The following is a 16,670-nucleotide window of genomic DNA, read 5'->3' as shown; positions in this document are numbered from 1 at the left end:
TATTTTTAAGATTTATTTTCATTTATTTGAAAGGTAAAATTAGAGAGAGAGAGAGAGAGAGAGAGAAATATTTTGTCCACTGGTTCACTTCTCAAATATCAAATGGCTGCAACAGCTGGGCCTGGACCAGGCTGCAGCCAGGAGCCAGGGGTTTCTTTCTGGTCTCCCACATGGATGCAGGGCTCCAAGCACTTGGGCCATCATCCACTACATTCCCAGACACTTTAGCAGGGAGCTGGATCAGAAGTGGAGTGGCCAGGTCTCAAACCAGTGCCCTAATGGGATGCCAGCCTCATCAGGTGGTGGCTTAGCCCGCTATGCCACAACTTCAGCCCCCTCTCTTACATTAACAAAAAATGAGACATAAAATAATCAGGGTCTCTTGGGGTGGGGCCCTTCACTAGTGCTTTTTTTTAAAAAATATTTATTTTATTTATTTGAAAAGCAGGGTGAAAGAGAGGGAAAGAAAGAGACAGAACAATCGTGCATCTGCTCCCCATTTAGCTGCAACAGCTGGGACTGGGCCAGGCCAAAGCCAGAGGCTTTGGTAATACATGCATCCAGGTTTCCCACGTGGATGGCAGGGACTCAAGTATTTGGGCCAACATGCATTGCTTTCCCAGGCCGATTAGCAGAGAGCTGAATTGGAAGTAGAGATGCTGGGACTTGAATCGGTGCTCCAATATGGGATGCCAGAGTTGACTATCTTGTATAATATATTGAAGCCAGGATAGAATACACAAACACAAGAACAAAAACTTTCTGACAACACAGTGTGCTATAGAGTATTTGGTTGTTTCACCCTGGTGACTGAGTGAATGACTGGGAGCCACGGTTCACTACCACTACCCAGCATCATGACAGAGCACCACACAGGAAAAGATCAAACTTAAACATTTGGAAGATAGTTTCTACTGAATAGGTATCACTTCAACACCACTGTAAGTTGAAAAGTGATCTGTCAAGCCATTGTAAGTTGGATGCTGTCTGTAGTTCATGACCTGCCTGCACCATGCTTTAGTACCTTTGCCTGAACAATTACTTAACTGGGATCTTGTTACATAGCTGTTTTGTGTACATTGGCTCTATATCCTGTGCTGTATACCATGAGTTTGCGGAGCACAGAGATCATGCCTCCCGTGTATTACCAACATCGTCAGCAACTGGCACAGAATTGTGCACAGATATTACTAAACAACATTTGCTGAACAAATTAACATTGAATCCTAATATGTAAACCTTGGTAAAAATCAACCAATTTGTGCACACTCAGGCGCAATAGGAATGTCATCTTCCTTGCCTGCCTCTCCCTCGGTATCTGCCCCCTCCTCCTCCCATTCTCTTAATCTCCCCGTCAGGACTGTGGCTTGCATTTGTGCACAGAAGGAGGCATATCTCATGTTAGAAACCCTGCTCTCTTATGCCCAAGGCCAGGATCTGGCTTTGCCATACAAGAAGTAAATTACTCTCCTTTGCAAAGAGGAGAGAAGTCTCTTCGCTGAAAAAGACAACACAAATAAGCAAACTTAACACACTTACTGGACTTCATGAAGTATTTGCTGTAGAAAAATAAATGGAACCTGGATTGTGGTCACTATGGTTTCATTCTCAATTAAGGGTGAGGTTTTTTCCCACTTGTGACCACTTTCTTTAGCCTCAAGAGAGGAAGCTCTGAGCGGTACAGTAAAGCCTGAAAATCCACTCTGTTTGTGTGGGAAAGATTCCCCAGCAGGGGCTGGACCCCAAGAAGGGGCCAGGTACAGGGTGGGGGCGGGCTGCCCTGCCCCACCCAGTGCCCAGGTGGAGCCGTCCACTCACCCAGGACCAGCAGTATCGCCCACAGCAGCATGAAGACCTGGTCAGCCCAGGCCTGAGAGCAGCGGAGGTGCCTTCTTGGGACTCCTTGCAGTCAGTACATGGTTCACAGCAGCCTCGGGGGGCACAGCTGAGCACAGCTCATTTGAAAGTGCATCATGCAATAGTGAATCAGAAAGAAGGAAGTAGGAGTTCCTGTCTTCAGCTGCTAATCATAGTTTCCTGCTCTGTAATCAAAGTGAGAAATAAATGTTAGGGTTTTTAACCCTTGACTCCGCGCTTTTGCTTGTAGGAAATTACCTTTAGGAAACTCTGTACTGATAGATCGATAGCATTTTTATTGTGGCATCGTTCACTATTGTCTACACACTGGAAGCTACATAAGAGACTGTGAATATAAGACTGTTCAAGAGTATGCTGGGGCCGGCGCCACGGCTCAATAGGCTAATCCTCCGCCTAGCGGCGCCGGCACATCGGGTTCTAGTCCAGGTTGGGGTGCCGGATTCTGTCCCGGTTGCCGCTCTTCCCGTCCAGCTCTCTGCTATGGCCCGGGAGTGCAGTGGAGGATGGCCCAAGTGCTTGGGTCCTGCACCCCATGGGAGACCAGGAGAAGCACCTGGCTCCTGCTTTCGGATCAGTGTGGTGCGCTGGGCACGGCGGCCATTGGAGGGTGAACCAATGGCAAAAGGAAGACCTTTCTCTCTGTCTCTCTTTCTCTCACTGTCCACTCTGCCTGTAAAAAAAAAAAAAAAAAAAAAAAAAAAAGAAGATTCTGATTCATCTGTGCAACTACAAGCATTGAAGTCACTAAGAATGAGGTAAACCTGCATATTCCAAGAGGTAAGACACCTGGATTCATGTGAACAGCAAAAAGTGAGGTCTCGGTTGGTATTTGTAATATTATTCTATTGTGGTAGATGCAAAAACCAAGAGAATAAACTTGTACATGTATGTTAACTTCTGTACCCTTTTTCCCCCTGGAAAGTACATACACCAGTAATGGTTATATTTGAGGAAACTGTAGGTGTGAAGGAGCTGTCTCAGTTCACTGTCTATTCTGTCTGATTTTAAAATAATCCCATGTGAATGTAATAGATTTACCTTTTATTGAAAAGAGATTTATTTATTTTATTTGAAACACGGAGTTATACACACACACACAAACACACACACAGAGATCTTCCATCTGCTGGTTCACTCTCCAAATGGCTGCAATGGCCGGGACTGCACCAGGCTGAAGCCAGGAGCCAGGAGCTTCTTTCAGGTCTCCTACACAGCAGTAGGCCCAAGTGTTGGGCCATCTTTTGCTGATTTCCCCAGACTCATTAGCAGGGAGCTAGATTAGAAGTACAGCAGTCAGGACTCGAACCAGCATACATTTAAGATGCTGGCTTTGGGGCCAGCGCCGCGGCTCAACAGGCTAATCCTCCGCCTAGCGGCGCCGGCACACCGGGTTCTAGTCCCGGTTGGGGCACCGGATTCTGTCCTGGTTGCCCTTCTTCCAGGCCAGCTCTCTGCTGTGGCCAGGGAGTGCAGTGGAGGATGGCCCAGGTGCTTGGGCCCTGCACCCCATGGGAGACCAGGATAAGCACTTGGCTCCTGCCATCGGATCAGCACGGTGCGCCGGCCGCTGCGTGCTGGCCGTTTGTAGGCAGCAGGTTAACTTGCTGTGCCCCAGTGCCGGCCCAACCTTGATATATATATAATTTTGATTAAGGAATAAAACTTCACATATTTAATATACACATTTTTGGGAGCATGATGATTCTTGCCCCCATCTCCCTCCTACCCATACTCTCAGCTTTCTTCCTCCTCCCTCTTCCTTTCCCTAAATTTACGGTAAATGTTGAGTTTCCATTCTTGCATACTAGTCAACAAAAGTCCCTGAGACATTAGCTGCTGGGAGGTGTGCCAATTTCTTCTTCCAAATAATTTTTCTCATTCTTTCTCTCTGGGCTATATCTTGGCCTGCCTAAGGAGGCATTTAATCTCATATCTATAAATGCATATCACATTAAGTATATTATGTCCCATCTGACCTACTACATGCCAAGACAAGAAAAGCATACAAGGATAAATAACGATTAATCTGTCTCAGTCCAGCAGGAAGGCCTCAAAGGGGATACAGACTCTCTACATGCATTTGGAGCTAAAACAAATATCACTGCTATGAACATTCTTGTCTATGGCTCCTGGTGCCTGTGTGTACATGTTTCTGTTTTGGGGTGGAATTCCTGGCTCATGGGGGTATGCATATACAGTATTTAGTTTAGAAATTGTTACTAAATTGCTTTCTAAAGTGATTGTGCCTGTTTGTATCGAAGCAACCAAGCTCTGAGAGTTCTCATTGCTCTAGAATCCATGCTGGTGTTGGTATTGTGATCTTGTAAATTTTAGGTACTCTTCTAGGATTCTGTGGTTTTCATTTTCATGTCCTGGTGAACTATGAGATTTAGACCTTTACATATCCAATTGGTGATCTAGATGCCTGTCTATGTAAAATTCTGTCTAAATCTTTCCCCATTTTTCTATTGGTGTTTAGTCTTCCTCTCTCTAGTCTGTAGCTCATTTAAACTCTGGTTATAGGTGCTTTGGTGCATATGAACATATTGCAAATGTGTGCTTTTTGTTCACTGATAGTGCCTTTTGATGAATAACCATTCTAACTTTTGTATGGTCCAATACATCAACTTTTCCTTTTATGGTTAATTTTTCATTCCTTCTAGGAAATTTTGTCTACTTGAAGGTAATAAAAATATTCTCCTAGGTTATCATTGAGAAAATTTATTTTTACTATTCATTTTATACCCATAATATAACTGTAATTAAATTTGCTTATACCATGTATAAATGCTTATATTGACTTTTTAAAAAAAGATTTATTTATTTACTTGAAAGATTTACAGAGAGGCAGAGGGAGAGAGAGAGAGAGAGAGAGAAAGTCTTCCACCAGCTGGTTTACCTCCCAAATGGCTGCAAAGGCCAGAGCTGGGCCAATCTGAAGCCATGAGCCAGAAGCCTCTTCAGGGGCCTTTTGGAGAGTGGATCAGCAGATGCAACATCTCCCCCCCTCTCTTTCTACCTCTTCTCCTCTCTCTGTAACTCTGCCTTTCAAATAAGAACTCTTAAAAAATTTAAGACGATTTTTTCAGTCTTACTGAAAATTATCTTAATATTCTTAATTAAAGATAAATCTGCTTTTGTCATAAAATACATAACTACTATCATATGAAGGAATGCTGCTTCTATTCTTAATCTTTGTGTGATCTTGGGCCATTTAAGTAGATCTGCAATTATCCATTCTTTGAAAATTAGAGGCCTGCGCCGCGGCTCAATAGGCTAATCCTCCGCCTAGTGGCGCCGGCACACGGGGTTCTAGTCCCAGTCGGGGTGCTGGATTCTGTCCTGGTTGCCCCTCTTCCAGGCCAGCTCTCTGCTGTGGCCCAGGAGTGCAGTGGAGGATGGCCCAAGTGCTTGGGTCCTGCACCCCATGGGAGACCAGGAGAAGCACCTGGCTCCTGGCTTTGGATCAGCGCGGTGCGCCGGCCGCAGCGGCCATTGGAGGGTGAACCAATGGCAAAGGAAGACCTTTCTCTCTGTCTCTCTCTCTCACTGTCCACTCTGCCTGTAAAAAAAAAAAAATTAGAAAGATTTGACTGAAGAACTACCTTGTACTAATAGTTTTTTAAATTGAATATTTTCTCTACAACTGTCTCAATTTCTACTATCACAATTTATCTGCTTATATTTTAGATAAGAATCTCAAGAAAATTCTGTTTCATTTGTTTGTTTATATCAAAAGAATCAGCTCTTGAATTTAATTATCAGGTATTTTCCTTAACTTATACAATTTCTCTTTTCTTAAGTATTTTTGTTTTTCTAAACTCTTAAATTAAAAGTTTATCTATTTTCATTTTCCTTATTTTATTTAAATATTCAAGGCTAAGAACTTTCAAGTGCTTTAGGAATGTTCTTATGTTCAGATACAAAGCCTTTTCATGATAATATGCTGCAGTGAGTTGACAACTTCAGTTTTGATTTATTCTAACAGGAAACTAAAAAAAAATTAAAAAATACAGATAGTGGATTTTTTTCTTTTTTTTTCTATTAGGAATGACGTTTTATTATTCACTGCATTTTAATACATGAAGGTGATGTGTATACTTTCTGGAACTTACTACTTTCTGGAATTTTTTTAAATTTCTTTGTTACCTAATAAGGTCTTTTTTGGGTTTTTCATGAGCCTTTCAAAAGCAAAGAAGCTACATTCTTTATCATTAAGATAGAGAGTTTAACGCATTTATTGTAACCAGCTTATCAAATGTGCTATATAGGTCTTCTATATTCTCATATAAAACAATTATTGTTGATTTATAAATTGCAGTACTATGATCTGAGATACGGATATATATTAATCAACATTTTTTCAGAGTTTACTCTAAAATTTTATAGTGCATAATTTTTTGGCCTGGTCTAATACTTTTTTTTCCTTAAGCTGAATTAGAATCATTTGACATTAATATCATGATTTGTGTTCTTTTTGTTTGCCTCCTACATTTCTGTCATCTTTTTTTATTATCCTTTTGGTTGCTTTGTTTTGAAAATATTTCTTACATATAATAATATATGGTTGGGCTTTGTTTTTAGATCACAAATATCTTTCTTTTACAGAATTATTTTTCATATTTACATGCCAACTTAAATATTTTAAAAATAAAAAAAGAGAAAAATATCCATAAAAATCAATTATTGTTGGTCTTTTTTTTTCTTTTTTCTTTTTTTTTTTTGGATCTACAGTAATTTTATTGTAACAGAGAAACCAGGCTGCAGTACGTCTACATGATAAGAGCAGATGGTGGTTATCTTTCTGAAGCGTGAGGCCCATGTCCATCTGGCAGCACACAAAGGCCAGAGCACCTCTTTCCTGGCACTACCGGGCATTGCCTGACTCGTGATGTGAGAAGAGTGCCGGCGCAGCCACAACGAATGAAGGCAGGAGGTCCAGTTCGCAGAAGCAGCGTCCCGAGGCGAGGCGATTTAACAATCATTGACGAGGATGCAGAAATCAAGTGCAGTTACCCAACTCTCCATTATTCTTTGCGGAGAAAAGTGAGGCTAGGCATGAGCAGAAAATGTTTATTCTTAAATAAACCCCTATAGAAGGGATTGATGGTCAGTCAGCAGAATGGGATGAAAATCTAGACTAGTTATAGGTCTTTGTGCTTAAAGAAAAGAATAGCAGTGATAAGGGAAAAGAGTATCTTTTCTTAAAAACACAAGAAACACATTTTATTTTTCTTGCTGCAGTGGCAACAGACTCACTGGTTTTCACAAAACACCATTTTTGCAGTATGGCCTGTTGATGGTTGGCTCCGTCACGGGAGGACAATCATGAGGCCACCTGACTGTTAACGACAAAGCTAGGCCTCCTCTCAGAGCCTCTAACATGTGCCATTCTGATGCTGGATCCACAGAGGAGCCCCTAACACTGTCAGATGCTGCAGTTAAAGCTTCTGAAACCTTGCAATGGCATGACTGACAGGTCTTTTTGGTGTGATGACTTTCCTGCGCATGTAAACTCTTTTGGAAATGCTGGAGGTAAAAGGATGGAGGGAAAAGTTTGGTTTAGAGCCACAAAGTTCCAGACAGCAGCCACGGATGCCTCTGCCCTATTTCACTACATGTTCTTTTCTGAGAAACACAATTAATCGCTGAGTGCTATGCTCTGTGGTTGAAACAATCCATGTACCACCATCCACCCTCCCTTCGTGTGAATCTCACAACAGCAGAGGCTGAAGACAGAAAGGTTGTCTCTGTTTCCTGGCACCAGAGAAATTACTTGGTGACCTGGTGAATGGCATGGGCAAGGTAGCCCACATTGCCAGAAGTGACGCCAGCCACAGAGATGCGACCGTCCTTTGTCATGTAGATGGAGAACTCCTTGGTCAGCCGCTCCACCTGTTCAGGCTTTAGTCCTGTGAAACAAAACATGCCAATCTGGTCGGTGATGTGCTGCCAGCTGTGGGTGGAGCCTTCCTTCTTGAGGTTGGAGACCAGCTGGGTCCGCATGCCAATGATGCGGTCTGCCATGCCTTTCACTTCCTGCAACCATTGCTTTCGCAAATCCGGGGAAGTCAGAATCGTGGAGGCAATCCGGGCCCCATGGATAGGAGGGTTGGAATACATCGGACGGCATCTCATTTCATGTTATCAACCTATCCCTTTTAAATGATTTACTTTCTTTTAGTTCTTTTTTTGTTTTTCTAAAGTGTAGGTTGCATTGATTGTATTTGAAAGGATGATAGCTTGCAGTTAATTATTTTATTGGTTAATTCTATAATGCTAGTATCTTTATAGCTGTTTTTGTTGATTTGATAATATATATTTATTTCCTGCTAAACAAAGAAAAATGCCAGATTACTTTCCCCCATATTCTGCATATCTTGATTTTTATTACTAATAATGTAATTTCTATTATTTTCAGTGTTTATAACTTTTAAAGTATGTTCCATAATCATAATTTTTATACCTGCTTGGTTTTAGTGCTATATTTAAATGAACTTAGTATTTATCACAAGTTTTAACTCAAGTTTTATCTGAAGGCATTGAAGTCACTGCATTCTTGCATGTTAGCGAGTATCTGCCTCTGTCTTATTCTTGAAATATCTGGATTTAAAATTCTTGAGTTAAACTTTCTTCCGTGAAGGCCTTTTCACAGTGGTGCATTGTCTTCTGGTTTTGAAAGCAGACATGTGATTGCAGACAAATTTTTTACATTTCCCGTAAAATGTAAAAGTCTATAAAAGAACTTTCTCCTTTCTGAATCTGTCTTGTTGTCAACTCTGCATCTGTTTCTGGATACTGTCTTCTATTATGTCTTTAAATACTTACTGTTTTATGTTTGTTCTGTTGACCTCTCCAAATTACCTCTAATGGTATACTGGATATCTTTTTTCTGTCGCTCATATCAATTACTTTTCTTGGAGCAATCATAATTCTTTATTGTTTCCTATTTTATTTTGCTTAGTTTTCTTAGAGCTGTTTTTCATTACTGACTCTTTTCAGTAGTTTTTATTATTTTTCTTTTTTTCTGATTTTAATGTCAAAGATTTTCTCTTCTACCTTTTGTGCTTTATTAGCTTACTTTCAATATTGTTCGGTATCTTCCATTTTTCGACTCCAACGTAACTATTATACAAAATAGACAACAAATCTCTTTGATGTCTTGGAGTGGTGTTTTTTCCCTTTGCCTTGGTAGGGTGGCTCTTCTGGTTATCCTTTCTGCCTGACTTAAGTTGTTTTATTCTTGTGTGTGTGCCTGAATCTTATGCTGCTGACATTGTGACTCTAGCTTGTCTCTCACTAAGGGTCTTCCTTCCTAGCTCTCCATGAATTGAAGACAGTGTGTGGGATTAAGGATGTGTGCTGTGACAGCAGACAGATTCAACTTAGGTATCTTGCTTCTCACCATTTTCTCTCCCTGCCACAGTTTCTTTCTTGAGAATCAGAGGCTGGTCTACCTGGCTTGATGTGACACCCTGTATTTCATAGATTTTTCTGGTGTTGATTTAACATGCTTTTTCTTCAGCTAATAGAGTTCACAGCTATAGCATCAACACTGCCTACCTTCTCTCCCTTTGCCTAGAAAGGGCCTCATTCAGCATGGCTGTGCCTGCCTTTTGAGAAGCTCAGTGGGATTCAAAGAAGTTCCTACAGCCTCCGTATTCCCCAAGCCACTAAGAGTTTACTGGTTTGGAGCGTCAGGGCGTGTCCCTTCCTTTTGGAGAACTTGGGAGCTTTTCCTGCAGGGCTGTGTAGTGTTCTGCGTTCACTGTTAGCTTCCTTCTCTAGCTTTGTTTGAATTTCGCTGTGGTTGGAAGCTGTCTTCAGAGTTTGTAAATTGAGGATGTGGGTTTTTAAAAGTTTCACCAAAGATGGAGTTTCATTTTTCATTTCTTTTTTGTTGAGTGTGGATGGTTTCAGAAAGTAAAATGCATTTGATATGTTTTTATTCTGAATTTTTAATTTTTATTTGTTGGCAAATTAGAGTTACAGAGACAGAGAGAGAGAGAGAGAGAGAGAGTTCTTCCAAACATTGGTTCACTCCCCAGATGACTGCAATGTCTAGGGCTGGGCCAGGCTGAAGTCAAGAGCCAGGAGATTTTTCTGGGTCTCCCATGTAGGTGTTAGGGGCCCCAGTACCTGGGCCATCTTCTAATGATTTCCTAGGCCATTAGCAGGGAGCTGGATCAGGAGTGGGGCAGCCATGGCCGGAACTGGTGCCCCTATGGGATGTAAGCATATCAGGCAGTGGCTTAATCCACTGTGCCGCAGCACCAGACCCTTTATTCTGAATTTAAAGAGATCCCTTTCTCAATAATAGCTGTTGTTTTTTGGGCAGTACTGTAAAAGAGCATTGCATTGCCTTATTTCATCTTTGCATCAACACTAAAGCAATTCAACAGGGAAACAATACAGGAAATGTACTGTCAGACAAGTCTTGTTCTCTTCATTTTATAAATAAGGAGAACAAAGGCTCAAAGATAGGCCATGCCTTAATGTGAAGCACCTTGGAAATCTAAAGATTCACAGATGGTAAGTGGTAGGGCCAAGATTGGCACCCAGATATTTCTAAGCAAGAGTGTAACAAATTCAATAAAGAGGTGCAGCAGTCTCTGGCACCTGGACAGGAGTCCAGATGCACCGCAGTTCTACCACCAGCTGGGGAAGCAGCAGCTTCTACGGTGAAGTGAATACTTCTCAAGAGGTGACAGAAAATGGAAACTTGGTGTTCTGAGGTTTATAAGTGAACAGTGCAGACAGATCGAAGACAAAGGTTTTTGGAAGGCATATATAAAGCAGGAAGTGGGGAAGTAATCGCATTAATCTCCTGGTTCTTAGTTGAGCCTGGAAGTTTTCAGGGCTCTGTCAATCAATTTGGAGAAGGGGTGGAACCTCTAGGAGCTCTTTGAGTGGTGGGGAGTTTGATATGCTGATGAGGATGCTCTGGCCGTAACAACCATGAGAAAATGTCATATTCTTGTCACAGAGAAGAGAAAAAGCATGCATATGGCTGAGAGGGCCTCTTGGCAGTAAAACAATTCTAGAAAAAGGGTTCAATTTCTTAATCCCACTTCACTGGGTTCCTGTGAAAATCAAAGGGATTAATGGTTGTTTGGTATCTTTAAAACTCGGTTCTGCTGATGCCCAGATCTGCTGCTCTTTCCAAATCCCTTACACTGCCTACACTCCAGCCTTTCCACCAAGTTGCCTTATTTATAGTAATGATGCTTATTAAAAGTCACTGGGTGACTGCATATAATGGCTCTACCAGGGTAAAATTTTACTGCTAAAATTTCCTTGTTTTATCACCATGAGCTAATTTTAGAACATTTCCTCTACCCAAAAAAGAAACTAATACTCATTTGCAGTCATTCTCGATTCTCACCCACAGATCCAGTCATTAAGTTACGAATATACTTTCTTTCACTATAGATTCTCTTATTTTGAGCAGAGAAATGAAATCATGTGATATGTGGTCTTTGTGTTTAGCTTCCTTCACTTAGTATCAAGTTTCTAAGACTTACGCGTGTTGTAGCATGCATCAGTACTTTATGAATGCATGTTTTGTAGTTTGAATGATATAATGTGATTTATTAAGAGGTACTGGAACATTGCACCACTTTCTTTAGACTGCTGCCCACACCAACCTGAGTCTGATGAGCAAGGGCACCAGTTGGAGAAAATGAAGAAAGAAAAAGCCTGAGAGCCCTATAAACAGCTGCTCAGTCCTTCTGCGGAAGCCACTTCCTTAGGGTCATTTTACATTCTTGCTAATATCATCCTGACCACATTAGAAGGGATATGGGGTTGGATTAAGCTGGCCCTTGCTTTGTCCTGCTGGTCATACTCGTTTTGTGTGCTGTGGCTTTCTGGTTGGAGTGGGCTCCAGGACCAAAACCTTTCCCGCCTTTCTACTCCCTGCTGGTTCTCCAACTTGTGTCCATTTCTGCTGCCTTGATCAGCCTCTGGATAACCCCTCTTGGCCTGTTCATATTGATTTTTCTTCCCAATTTAGTGATCTGTTTATATTTAGAAAAATTTAACTGAAACAGGGACCTATCACACACAGAGGGAAAGAACGGTTCTATGTGCCGGTTCATTCCCCAAATGGCTGCAATAATCAGATCTGGGCCAGGCCAAAGCCAGGAGTCAGGAACTCCTTCTGGGTGGTACTTGGACTGTCTTCTGCTGCCTTCCCAGGTGCATTAGCAGGAAGCTGGATTGGAAGAGGAGCAGCCAACGCTGTAACCAGCACTCTGTTACGGGGCGCCAGCATTGTGAGCAGTGGCTTAACCTGCTGAGCCACTACCAGTCCCCCAAGATGGTTTTACGCTATCCTGCTGTCATGTTGACAGTCTTAATAATTCTGTCTCTGAAACTGTATTTTGTAAGTGGAGCTTGCTGAGGCAATAGAGTTTGCTCGGGAGCTGAGGCAGTACCTGCAATATGCGTGTCTGCCTTCCCTGCTGCCTGTTTTCCAGTAACATTCACAACACCCCAGGATCACAGAATTCCAAGTGAACTTACGATGTGTGAGAGCTCACTGAAGCTCAAACCAAATCTAAAGTAAGTGTACAACTATGACTGGCAGCCCCGAGAAGCCACACTTTCCACTTGAACCAGAATTGGTTTCTCGTGTGGAAAGAAGGCAATGTGTTCTAAGAAGTGTGACCACCTAATGAAACCTTTCATCTCCTTTCTGACATGACTTCCTTGTTTTAGGTAATCGCTTATGCTGAATGTAACACAGAAGGAAAGGGAAAGACAGAGCAACCTGGTGTTGCTCCTCCTTTCAGTCCTTCCTTACTCTTCAGCAAGCCAAAATTAGAAGGTGTTGGTAGAAAGTGTACGTGCAAATTTGCGATTAATAAAGATACCTGAGTTCATTTTTATTTTGCAACATTTCCACTGCTCGGATAAGAACAAAAAGCATATTTATGGATTAGTGATGACATAGGAATTTACCTAATTTTTGTGATTCTACATTAATTACATATTCTTGGATTTGCAAAGTTAGCTTGTAAAATATGAAGATGAATAGTAAGTTTTATTTTTTCTTAGAATGACATTAGATAGCAAGAAAAAAATGATCAAGACAAGTTAAGGGAGAGATCATAACATAGAAAAAAGGAAAAACTTTATATTTACTTTTAATATATTTTTACTTTTAATATATATTTATTTATATATAGATATTTACTTTTAATATATTTACCTTTTTTTTTTTTAACAGGCAGAGTGGACAGTGAGAGAGAGAGACAGAGAGAAAGGTCTTCCTTTTGCCATTGGTTCACCCTCCAATGGCCGCCGCTGATCCGATGGCAGGAGCCAGGCCTGGTCTCCCCTGGGGTGCAGGACCCAAGCACTTGGGCCATCCTCCACTGCACTCCCGGGCCACAGCAGAGAGCTGGCCTGGAAGAGGGGCAACCGGGACAGAATCCAGCATCCTAACCAGGACTAGAACCCGGTGTGCCAGCGCCACAAGGCAGAGGATTAGCCTAGTGAGCTGCGGTGCCGGCCTACTTTTAATGGTAAATTTTCCCTTGCTTTTTGAACAAGAGGTCTTGCATTTTCATTTTGCACCAGGCCCTGCAAATTATGTAGCCAGTTTTATATCCCATTTTGCCCTATTTTCTGCAATCCCTGGGCAACATGGGGGGAACTTTGGCTTCATGAATGGATGTATTCTCAGGAAAAGGGAGCCTGGTACAGATGCACTGGCTTCCTTGTCTAATTAGATTCTTAATTTTAACCCATAAAATAATAGAAGCCATCTATCCTGTTTGAAAATTTCTCCTTGGCCCTTTAGGTTATGTAAATATTTGAGGTCTTATTTTTCCATGCCCCTGGAAAGTCCAACAACTCAACACACTTTTGCATAAACATTAATGATATATTTGTCTTGGGGTTCCTCTTTCTGTAACACTTGAATTGACGTTTGGGTGGGGGATATTTCTACATCTTGTTTCAGGTTCATGCTCCGCTTTTAGATTTTATTAAATACGGCCATGAGATTCTGGGATGGAGCTGAGGATTGATGGTGTGCACAGGGAAATCATGAAACAGACAAGTTGGCTGGATGAGAGAGTGTATCAGTAAACTTTCTAACTTGGCTCAAGAGTAAAGGCAAGGAATTGACCAGTGATGGTCCAGGAGGAGAGAAAGCTGATGTAAACCCTAGATGCTGTTTGGGAGGAGCTTTGGACAATTCAATCCTGGTGCATGGAGTACAATGTTAAGGGGAACTGAATGAGGCTGGAGTGTGGCCGAGGAGCTTTTGGATCTTGATTCACTCTGTCTCCATTTACAGCACCATCATTCCCCTGGTGCTCACACCGAATTCCTGGACGTCATCCTAGACTTCCTGCTTCTGTCAGTCAACTGTTTTCACTGAGTTTCCTACAAAAGCAGTGTCCCTCCCCTTGGACACATCTGTGGTTCTGGTGGTCTTCATCTAAGCTAGATGACACTGGCCATTCATAACCACGTTCCCGCCCCCAGACAGTCTCTCTCACCGTAGAGTCACCCCTTGCACAATCACAGAGGAGCTCTCCGAAGGCGAAAGCTCCTGAGGACGGCACCAGGTTCTCTAAGAAATTAACTTCTCTGCACTGTCTTCCTGACTTTCCAGTAAGGAAACTTTTATTCTGCAAACATATGATTACTGCTTATAATTTCCTGACTGCATTTGTGTCTCTGTAAACTTCCTATTTCAGTGTGAAGCCCAGCCCCTCTATCTAGTCTTCCTGTTTCATCTCCTTTCCCTCTTCTTTCTCTTCTTCCTTCTCCCTTTTCTCCTCTTCCTGGGGACTAACATTTGTTAAATGCTTACTGTGCTCCAGGCACTGTGCTTAAAATGTCATGCATTCCACTTCATTATATTCTACTTTTATTCCCATTTTTCAGAGATGAAAATATAGGTTAGAAAGGTTAAAGTAATTTAGCCAAGGTCACATAAATGCAAGGGTACCTCAAAAAGCTCATGAAAAATGGAATTAAAGTATACTTATTTTGTGCAAAAAATCTTGAAATACATGCAAAGTTTTTTTCATAATGTGCATTTTCATGAATGTTTTTGAAGACCATTCATATGCATTTATATTCATTTGTGCTAAAAAAGCTTATTTTTCATTCTATGTTTTATGGACTTTTTGAAGTGCTTTCTTACCAATTGTCATCTGGATTTTATCTCAGATTTTCTGATGTCACTTGTGAATCAATGAATGCATGCTACTTTTCAGGAATGGCCCCTGAAGTATTCTGTGTTACCTTCCGCACTCTCCCTCTCTGTGCAAATAATTTGGAATCCCTGAAAATGGTGTCACTGTGAGATGTAAGTGTTAGTAAAATGGTGCTGTCTTTTCTGGGGTGCCATCTTAAGCCCCGGGACCTGTCACCATCTTGTAGAACAAAGCTTTGATCCTGAGACCAGCCTGGCTTACTAGACCAAATAGCCCAAACACAAGCGTCAGCTCCACCCCAACCCTAAGGAGATTCGCTGCTCTCACTTCCTTATCTCTGCAAAGCTGGTAAGACCTGTTCTAGTATGGCTGCTGTGCTCCTGCACGGGGAGGCAGCCTGTCCGGTTTCCCCCAACCGACAGTAAACTTTTGCTTTAACTCTGGTGTTTGGTGTGTTCTGTGGTGACCTTTCAACAGGTTTCTGATAGCAATGGTTATCTCTGCTTTGATGTCACTGATTTATAGCTAAAAGGAGTAGAATTCCATATAAATACAACTTTGACCTTAATTCAGATGGAGGTATGATATACTATCAGTATCTTCAGTCATCTAGGTGTAATTGTTAAATGTAAATTGGGTAAAGGCAAGTGATAAGTATGTCTAAATTAACTTAACACCTTACATTCTATATATTTAATTTACTATTATTTGGTCTTCTATATACTTAACTTATTCTTAGCACTTTATATTCTATAGAAGAACTATTTGGGTTTACTAACATGTTTTCATGATTGTCCATATGAAAAATAGTACAACATGGCTTAAAGGTAACTAAGGCTGAAATTTGATTTATTATCTTATTTGGAAAAAGTTGTCTTAATTTGGAGATTTTTAAAGCAATGAGGATTTTGCAATTCATGTATGTTAGTAAATATTTTGAAATTACCTTAAAAATCTGTTTAAAACCTGCAGCGTCTCCTTTTAATAGCTTTTGTTCATGGTGACTTTGTCAGTTTTCTAAACAGTTCCAGTAAGCTCTCTTCTCTTCCCTACTTCTGACTCTGTTAAAATTGTTCCAAGTTATGGGATATGATTCCATGCACTAGCTACCATAGAGACACAGATTTTGTGTTCTGTTAAAATATCTATTGTGTTCTATTAATGTCTCTGTTAAGTTCTGATTGTTTAAAACAGCTGAGTTTTTATTAAGAGATATGGTTTGGGGGCCAGTGCTGTGGCGTAGCAGGTAAAGCTGCTGCCTACAGTGCCGGCATCCCATATGGAGGCCAGTTTGGGTCCTGGCTGCTTTATTTTTGATTCAGCTCTCTGCTATGGCCTAGGAAAGCAGTAGAAGATGGCCCAAGTCCTTGGGCCCCTGCACCCACGTGGAAGGCCTGGAAGAAGCTCCTGGTTCCTGGCTTTGGATTGGCCCAGGCCCAGCTCCAGCCATTGCAGCCATTTGGGGAGTGAACCAGCAGATGGAAGACCTCTCTCTCTCTCTCTCTGCCTCTGCCTCTCTGTAATTCTGCCTTTCAAATAAATAAATAAAACCTTTAAAAATATGATTTGTTTAAAGGTATGCTTACCCTAAATCATTTGAGTAAGCACTTT

The 16,670-nt window shown here is 41.5% G+C and overlaps 1 protein-coding gene across 1 annotated transcript in view; it reads right to left on the bottom strand.

Annotated features, from left to right (window-relative positions):
- Positions 1–1,978, bottom strand: part of FCRL5 (Fc receptor like 5) — a 50,639-nt gene extending 48,661 nt beyond the window's left edge. The window contains exon 1 of the mRNA XM_008264266.4: positions 1,819–1,978. Coding sequence (XP_008262488.2) covers positions 1,819–1,849 — 31 coding nt within the window. The 5' untranslated portion in view covers positions 1,850–1,978. The remainder of the gene's footprint in view (positions 1–1,818) is intronic.
- Between the last annotated feature and the right edge of the window lie 14,692 nt (positions 1,979–16,670).

This window comes from Oryctolagus cuniculus, chromosome 7 (assembly GCF_964237555.1).
Source record: "Oryctolagus cuniculus chromosome 7, mOryCun1.1, whole genome shotgun sequence".
NCBI lineage: Eukaryota > Metazoa > Chordata > Mammalia > Lagomorpha > Leporidae > Oryctolagus > Oryctolagus cuniculus.
The sequence above is the reverse complement of the archived record's forward strand: the minus strand, read 5'-3'. Positions and strand labels throughout refer to the sequence as shown.